The sequence below is a fragment of the Channa argus genome, chromosome 3 (genome assembly GCF_033026475.1).
Source record: "Channa argus isolate prfri chromosome 3, Channa argus male v1.0, whole genome shotgun sequence".
Classification (NCBI taxonomy): Eukaryota; Metazoa; Chordata; class Actinopteri; order Anabantiformes; family Channidae; genus Channa; species Channa argus.
The window spans coordinates 18,337,855-18,347,500 of NC_090199.1; the positions used below are offsets into that span (position 1 = coordinate 18,337,855).

At 38.3% G+C, this 9,646-nt stretch overlaps 1 protein-coding gene across 1 annotated transcript in view; it reads left to right on the forward strand.

Annotated features, from left to right (window-relative positions):
* LOC137124194 (alpha-1,6-mannosylglycoprotein 6-beta-N-acetylglucosaminyltransferase B-like) overlaps positions 1-9,646 on the forward strand; it is a 109,574-nt gene that overhangs the window by 45,954 nt on the left and 53,974 nt on the right. Inside the window, exons 4-7 of the mRNA XM_067498939.1 lie at positions 1,456-1,565; positions 4,124-4,197; positions 4,865-5,044; positions 7,932-8,096. Of these exons, the coding sequence (XP_067355040.1) occupies positions 1,456-1,565; positions 4,124-4,197; positions 4,865-5,044; positions 7,932-8,096 (529 nt within the window). The remainder of the gene's footprint in view (positions 1-1,455; positions 1,566-4,123; positions 4,198-4,864; positions 5,045-7,931; positions 8,097-9,646) is intronic.

Here is a 9,646-nt window from a genome sequence, read left to right on the forward strand (position 1 = left end):
AGATCCAGAAAAGCCTGAAAAATACAAATAAAATTTGAACTTTCTTAGCTGCTCATTCACATCAGTTTTAAAAGGTGTGATACTTCTTTAAGAATGAGAAATGAGCAGCAAAGTAATTTCAAGTGTACTTGTGGACGGCCCCTGCACCGTGCAGAATAACGTCAAGAGCTACTGTCACCAAAAATACTGCTACTTTAATATTACTTTATGCTTTCCACATTGAAGTGTGCTCCTAAATTTTGCAGACAGTAATTGCCCCTGAAACACACATGCACTAGCAACTAAAGGCTTCTCTGTTGTACCAAACATATTTAAAAGGGCGTAAACACACTTAGTGATGGTTACACTTACAAAGCTGTTAATGGAGCATGGAGACTGCCTGTGACTTTGATGGCTGCCTCCTTTTTGTTTACACTTTGTAAAGCAACAAATGCAGTTTCTGCGCATATTCCCCTCGCTCTATTATTGTTTGTTTCAGTTCCTTTTAATGCATCTGCTCTTGGCATTTAATGTAGTAAGAAAAGCAGTAATGCAGTACACACACACACACACACACACACACACACACACACACACACACACACACACACACACACACACACACACAATACATATTCAAGAGTGAAGCCATTTAAATGGACATTAAGGGCACTGCAGTATAAGTGTGTATTACAATGAACACACAGATAGATGCAAATCAAAATGCTTACACACACTGTGTTTGTGTGCATGGGAAGTCTCTTATCCCACAGAGCAAGTGGTATTAACAGTGCAGGTCTTTTTCTATTTCACGCTCCAATCAAGTGTCTAGTAATTTGCATCTCACTATTACACCACTATTACTCTACATCTGTTGAAATGTAAAAAAGGAAGGAGAGCATCAGAAAAGAAGAAGCAAGGGAGAGGAGTGGGAGAATAAAGGAGAGTTAAGGAAAGTAGAAACAACAATTGGACACTAGTAAAAGGGGGTTGGGGGGGAAGATAGACTGGCCCATGCCGAAGGTGTAGGAAAGGGAATGTGAAGTAGGGGAAGGATCGGAGAGGAATACAGAAGGAGGTGATACTACTGGGGAAATATGAATGAGCAATAGCAGAAATTTTGACTGGCAGGAGTAAGGGTATTATAGATACACTCTACTTCAATACTGAGCTATTTACTTTTTGTCCACAGCAGTTAGTGTTAAAGTGAGTTTACACTATGTTTAAGTTGTGTGCAATTACAGTACCTGTCCTGTGTGTGTGTGTGTGTGTGTGTGTGTGTGTGTGTGTGTGTGTGTGTGTGTGTGTGTGTGTGTGTGTGTGTGTGTGTGTGTGTGTGTGTGTGTGTGTGTGTGTGTGTGTGTGTGTGTGTGTGTGTGTGTGTGTGTGTGTGTGTGTGTGTGTGTGTGTGTGTGTGTGTGTGTGTGTGTGTGTGTGTGTGTGTGTGTGTGTGTGTGTGTGTGTGCGCATGAGCAGGTTTCAACCGGTCGGCCTGGTGGAGAGGATTCAAGCTATTGCCCAGAACGTCTCTAACATGGCCATCAGGGTGGAGCAGATATTGCAAAACAGCATGGTGCAAGGAAGAGGTACAAAATCATCATAATAACTTTCATTTAAATTTTCTCTTCATCACGAGTGTATACTTTATTATTTTGGTGGGAAAATGTGTCTTCACAAAGTAATTTAGGTTAGGCCTAAAGATCACCATATTAACATATATGTAGTATAAAGAAAAAAACTAACTATAAAAATGTGCATACTAGTGCAACAGTGTTGTAAACAATCCACTCCAACTTGTGCACATATATTGAAAATAGATAATGAATCATTTTGCACATCCCCTGCAGCATCTTTGTATTTATTTGGAAGATGCTTTTGACCAAAGTGACATATGATTGATTAAATTAAGCATCCAGAAGGGAAATTAAATACATAATAAAATAGAGAGAGAGTAGAGCCGTATTCTTCACGTAGCAGACATTAACTGAGTAGGAACTACAGCGAAGAAGGACACACAAAATGTACTACTGCTTAAATAATAAGCACAATTAGGACAAATGAATGTTTGTAGCTGCTCTTACTTATTCTCAAGAGAAAAGAAAAGAATACCAAATATATCTTAAGACACACACACAGTGAGTAAGAGAGAAACAGAATCGCAGACACATGAGGATGTCTGGTTGATTTTCCCACTGAATCAAATCACTTCTGACAACCTGACAAAATTCACAGTTGAGTGTTTCAGTTTGAAATCCTTTCACACAAGAACAAAATCAGGACAACATGTGATTATATCTGTAAAAATAAAAATACATTATCAAACACATCAATCAAATCTGAATATATCAGGATTTGAGAGTGCTGTCTTCTTTTGTTATTTGTTTTTGTTTGTTTGTTTGTTTTGTTCTTTGTTTTGTATGAGATTGAAATTTTATTTTTACCCGTAAGGTAATAAGACCAATAAATATGAGTAATAAAGAAATCATTGGGAACTTGTGGATGTAGGACACTGTGGTCATCTCTCATATCTCATATTTGTTTTATTGCTTCCGTCGAACACTATTGTTTCCTGTTGTCTTGCCCTTGCGCTTTTTTAATCAAAACCTGAATAATACTGAGCTTGTGAAAGTGCACAAACTCTCACAGGCACACACAGATAATATAACCACCATTCTTTCTCCTATTTTCTCTTCTCCCACTTTTTCTCTTGAGGATAATTGTCCAACTCTTTACATGACAATAAATGAGTGCTACATTTCCTCTTGCTTCTTTATTTTCTCCCAGAGACAGCGGCACATGCCAAAATGAAAACACTGCTGCTTTCTCTAATCACAGATGAATAGTAACACTGCCGGCAGACTTTATTATCATACGGCTCAGTGTGGCGGTTTATTTATCTTGTGGTCAGGCCTGTGCAAGAGGGGGATGACAGGAGAAAGACGGAAACAGAGGATGTGACTAGAATTTCCCTCCCCCAGAGCACTGACAAGGCTTTTATGTTTTGTCTTACAGGGACACGAGTCAAGCTTTTATCTAGTTAGTTGACCACATTTTCAATTGTTGCTATGGTTGCTGTTATAATTATATTTGCAGGCAGTGGGGTGTGTATGTGTGTGTTTTTAGTTGAAGGAGTGCAGCCTTAGGGAAGACTTATGTGGAGAAATGTCTCTTTTTCATTAGGCAAATGGAAACAGACGGAATCTACAGAGAAGGCAAATTTGTCGGACTGGTGAGAGAAAGAGGGAGAGAAGGGAGGGGTTTGAAAGACAGAACAAAACTGAGAAATGAAGTGGCATTGGTTCCTTCATGGACAATATAATTTCTTTCCCCTCTCTTTCTCTCTGTCCCTCTCTTCTCTCCTTTTCTCACATCAGCAGAGAGTCAGTTAACTAAGCCAGTGGACCAATTAATGCAGTGAGTGCAGGATAAGTGAGCAGACGTGCTTGCTAGCATAACCCTAGGATGGTTGGCAGCAGTGGGAGACAGGCTATGCTGCTTTGTCAGGCCCAGTGAATAGTGTGCACTGCAGTGAAGCAGATATAGTGCAATGTTGCGGGAGGGGGCGTGTTGATTTATGGGCACCGACAGAACATATGGCATCCACTGGAAATGATGACGTTAAGGGCAAAAGTGAATATTTCTGGGTACTGTCCACAGGTGAGTGGAGAAAAGCCGTAAATGTGAGCAATGCTGTAACCTGTCTGCTCTGAGGGGTGAGCCCGTGGGTCATACAAGTTCATGTGTGCAGTCATTTTGTGAAAGTTAATTGATTAAAACTTTGATTTTAAAGAGGCTTTGACATCCTCCATATGCTGCTAAATGAGCTGATAGATAATATTACACTAGCTGATTGCTGTGAATCGTTATCTTCACTCAAGAATAAATTTACATTAAAGGCAACTGATTTATGTGAGCTGAGCCAGTCAGCCTATAGACTAATGATGCTGATGTGATTGTAGATCAAACCATGCAACTTGTAATTCATTCACAACAGATGTTTAACAATTGATTATTTCACATAGTTTTGAAAATGGGAGTGCATAGTGTATTATGGTCTTTTTTTTGTTTGTTTTTTGTTTTTTTTGTTTGTATTTTTCTTTTATTATTAGAGGTTAGATTTTACCCACTGTGTTTTTCTTTGCAGTGAGAGAGGGGACATCAAGCCAATGTGATGTACCAAGAGACCCTCGTTTTCCAGAGTGTCCTGGGAAAGTTGATGTAAGTTTCCCAATATGAAGGTACAACAGGTGCTTCTAATAATATCCATTACAATAATATAAAGAGGAGGTATTATATAAATAATACACCTATAGAAGTAGTTTATGTCTAATGACATAAATAAAGTGCAACTCTGAAAATAACCTGTTCCTATTACTTTTCATTTAAGGTTTAGTTCTTAGCTGGGAACAAACTGCATGTAAAACTGCCATCCTTACAGCTCTGCAGTGTAGGTCATAAACCCCGTCCCTTCTGTGTTATTGAATGGGTTTACAGTATGTCTATCAGATTTTGTGGTGTTTGGGGTGGTGTACCTGCAGACTGCAGAGTGGCCATGCTCATGCTTGTCCACCATTATTATTGAAACTTTTATATAACTTATTGTTCAGGTTGGTAAATAGTTCCAATTTTGATACTGGACTTGAAAATCTCTAACCTGTTGAGTGTGCCAGGCATCACACTCCACAAACTGCACAAACAGCGCTATTTTGTACATAATTGTTACATAGAAGTTTGATTTTTTTATTTCACATATTTATTTATATATTTATTTAGTTATTTATTATATCATATAGACTACGGTTTCATCCGCTGACTGTTTTTTTTTCATATGGGGGTATACAAATTTGATTTTTAAATCATATGTATTTCCCTTTGTATATACGAGTGGATGCGTGCCCGCTGGACGTCGGACCCTTGCTATGCCTTCTATGGAGTAGATGGTTCAGACTGCTCTTTCCTCATTTATCTGAGTGAGGTGGAATGGTTCTGTCCCCCACTGGCCTGGAGGAACCACACTAGCACCCCCATCCAACATGTAGAGCAGCCCAAAGCTCCCAGGAGGCAGGTGAGAGGTACAAATGGCCACAACAATGATACAGAAAAACCCAAAAGGTTATGCTGAGATACTGTATATTAAAGATAAATACCCTTCACTCACTAGCTCATACTGGTAAATACCAGTACTACATGCATTATAAAAACTGCAGATTCTGCCGTTCTTACATTTAAATGAAATCAAATATAGTTAAACTGCAATGCTAGCTAAGATAATTTTTAACACTTTGAAGAATTAAGGTCACTCATTTAATTTATTATTAATCATTAAAGAATTCTAATCACCTATTACTTTTTCTGCATTAATGATCATTTTACATTAAAAAAAATGTTAGCAAAGTTAAAGTGATTAAAACACTAGATAGTTAGATAACTGTATTCTTGACTGTATTAAATAACATGCTGAAAACAGGAACTAAAGCTAAGTATTTATATATTTGTTTGTTTGTTTTTTAAAACATGTGTTGTGTTCCTTTAGAACCCAAGAAAAGACTCACCCTTATGAAGTCTTATTACACGCGAATGCACCAGTGAACTGTACTCATCACATGGACTCTGTTTATCACTAAGATTTGTCACACACATGAAACTCACCATTCTGTTTTGTACTCTGGAGTTGGCTGCCCTTCTCTCTCTGTGTGCTGTGTTTGAGTCAGTCAGTATAATTTCATTTCTAAAACCATTCTAGATAAACTTCACTTATGTCTTTGCAAATCTTTGCAAACATTTTTCAGTAGTAAAAAAGTATTGGGCAATCCAGGCAACAGTGTCATAGGAAATTCATAAAACACTGAGGTTGAAAATAAGGACTGCCTTTCACCCTGTTCACATTTTTCCCTTAGCTGTTGTATATTCAACCAAGAATGTTACTACTCTCTCCTTCAGGCCACCCCAGATGATTTGTGAATGCTTTATGACTTTAGATTTTTTTTTCCAGCACTCTGTGGGTGAGATAATGTACAGGTTTGTACTGGAGACCAGCCAAATGTGTACTGTCACATAAAGAAAATCCATGATTATAATGTCGTCACATATATAAAACAATTACAACATGTCGATGATTACCCTTCTTATAAACCTTTCATCTTTTTATAATCTGTCTCCTAAAAAACATCTTTTCAGCCACACTAAATGTTAATTGCTTGTTGCAATATTACATATCTGAGGAAAATGAAAACTAACAGAGGGAAAGAAAATGCAATTGATTTTGTTTTTAGTTGGCGGCTGAAAACAACAAATAGCATTTTTTTAATATAATTACAGTTTTTACAATACAGAAACACCTCCAAAAAGTATTAATCTCAGTATTCTCTATTTTTGTTTCAAATTGTTACCTTTATATTTTCAGTTTTAGACGGGCTTTAATAACAACAAAGATAGAAAAATTAAATATGACGAGTGGTTAAGACGACTGTGAAGTTGTCAGTCACACATCCAGAGTACAAATCCAAAGATGGACAATAACTGTCATTTTGCTCAGAAGCTTATGTTCAGTAAAATGAGTGCACGCAGTGCCCACATCACTACATAATATTTAACTTTCATCTGACCCTGCTTACTCTACACTAATTAAAGCAGGCCTGATCCCCCTCATCCTTATCCTCTACTCTGTGTTTATCTACATTGACTTTAAGGTCATAGAGGATTCAAAAACTTTAATTTGCTTACACCCAAATGAATCCACACAGGGTGTTGTTAGTGTCTCTAATCTACATATCTGTTTATACATTGTAGTAATTTCAAGCGTCTTAATACGGCTGTATTAGTGACTGGATTATACTAGTTTTCTTCTTGTTAAACCTTAGAAAGGAACATGTAATTCTTACATTTACTGTTACTAATATCAGCTGGCCTACTTTAACATTAACCACATTGTTCCTCACACTTGTTTCAGAGTACAGCTGATGGTGCTGTCTGGGATAAAGCATGTACAGTTATAATACAGTGCTTTGTATAAAAGTGTGTACCCAATGAACTGAGGGAAGTCTTAACTTGACACGCACGCACACTCTCAAGCACACACACAAACACAAGGTGTATAGTGGCTGCCATTGTTCCTACATAGAGTGGCTTGGTCAGCCTTTTGTATTTTGGGTAGCACAAACTGCTCATGAATATCTAAAGTGATTTGTGTGTGTGTGTGTGTGTGTTTGATTTCATGTTGTTTTTTACACTTTTTATGTGGCAGCAGTGAATTTTTCAGCAAGCAAAGCAGAATGCCAGTGTAAATAAAGACTGATGTCTCCATCTTACCCTGTGACCCACATTACTGAATTGTTGATTAGTCTCCTTGCACACAAACAGGCAAGAGTGTTTTTAGAGGAGAACAGGCTTGATTATTTATAGCATTTGTTAGAAAATAAATAAAATACATTAGTTTTGAAGTAAGCAAGGTTCTTTAAGACAAAATCTGTCTTGAAATGGTTCTCTAAAACATCAGTGTTGACAGGTTGCATCATCTTGCAGAATGGTTGGTTCTTTTCGAAATATAGCTGTCAAGTGACCTGCAATTATAGAGATTTCAGCCTTTCCATCAATCATATATATTACGAAAAATACTTGCATGCTTCGGTTACATCAGTTGCTATTCTTGAATCTGCAGATGACATACTCCTCTTTCACACGTCTTCTTACACGCTTGCAGTTTCTTTAGATTTGAGTCTGTTTCAACAGCATTTTTAAGGCAATGAAAGACAGAGTGATAAAAGCTACACTGCATGCATGAAGCGTTCAGGTCAATTTTACCAAAAAATGAACTGATAGATGAACCAAAGCGTTGGACAAATTTTGATTTTGACAGATTTTGACGTGATTGTTGCACTGCATGAACAGAGGATCACCAAAGTTCACGAAGATGCGAATGTTGAAACTAAATGACATGATAATCTGTCCAACAGGCAGCTTTCCGCACAGACCTCTCTGTCCTGTTGGACCAGGTTGGAGCAGGAAAGGAGTCCCTCAGTTTCATGAAACGCAGAATCCGCCGCCTTGCACAGCAGTGGGCAACAGCTGCCAACCACTTGGATGCCAAGTTGGAGCAACGATGGAGGGACCAGAAGAAGGTAAATAACGAGGGGGTGAAATGGTGAAGGTGATGATAATGGAGGGTAATGTGTAAGAATAAGGTAGGTCATAATAACTTGCAAATGGCAACAAGAGCATGATGCACGTAGCACGTAGGGAACAGCATGAACATTAACACACAGTGCTGCCTATAATACCAGATAACATCACCTTAAGTAAAAGAATGTGTTCAAAGTGATCTAAAGTGGCTTACAGTAAAACGGGGTGGGGTAGCTAAAAGCCTTTTGATTCATGGATACTACAGTACGCATGAGAAGCACTGTTTTACACCCAAGTAGTCAGACACAAAAAGCCTTTTCCAGACACTTCCTGAGGGTTCTGTGCTGAGTGATTATCCCCGGTGAGACAAAATGACAGGTTGTCATCAACTGTTGCTGTCTGCATTCTTCTTCTGCAATTAGTGTGCTTTAAACACTTTATAAGACCTTCCAAAGCTGTGTATGCTGTAAAAAAAATGGATTGGCAGTGGTGTCTTTGGTTAGCTTTAAAGCTTTGCAGTACGGACTTGGCCATTTCCTGCCTGTAGCACTGCATGCCAAAGGCTCAGCATGGAAGAAAAAAATCCAGGAAAAAAGATGTGAGAACGTATTAAAGAGAGAAAAATGAAAGGAGGAACAGAATGATGATGATGAATGATTATGACGAGATGCCACCGCCAGAGGAAAAAAGGAAGGACACAAGGTGGATAGATGGTGTTGGAGAAGAATGTGGATTAGGACAGGATTGATGGAGGCAGAGGGGACAGACAAGAGGCACAGCTGAGATGAGCAAGATACAGGACAGACAGGAAGCCCAGGGTAGCAGTCGATGTTGGAAAAAGACTTTTCCCAAATCCCATCGAAAACAATGTGATTGAAAGTTTGTAGGTCTGGAAAGCTTTTTGCTTCACGTAACCTTTCACATTTTTAATGCCACATTTTAGGTTTGTTGAGCATTGCTACATGTTACTTATTTTCCCTCGTCCAAGCAGACTTATAATCAATTAGTTATTAAAATGATGATAAAGGCTTAAGATAATGTGAGAAGGCAGATTGAGAACACATTCTTCTTCTTCTGTCCAAAATGTTACTGCCCCCCCTTTCTCTTTAAAATAAGTTAACAAGGGTGGAAATAGTCCTCTGTCACTGTGATTAATGATCTCCATTCTTGTAGTGCACTGAGGAGATTTGTTATCCTCTATCACGGTGGCGTTGCTGCTTGAACACTCTTTAATGCCGTACGATGGGCTGCTGCTATCTCAAAAGCAGATGTACTGGTTTTGGTACAAGTAAGCCTTGGGTTTCAAAAGCTGTTTAATCACAAAAATTAGGAACAGAAGTAAAATGTGTTTGTTAGTGGCTGTGCAGGAGAGTGTGCTCGATTGCTAATTGGATGTTATTGAAATAAAAGCCAACAGCACAATCTGATCCATTTAATTTGAAAATTCAACCTCAGTCTGTTTTAGTCAAATTTACTATTTACGACTGTTGCCCTCCTCACAGGGAGGTTCATTTAAGCTTTAACACTGAAAAAGAGAACACTGTTTGAT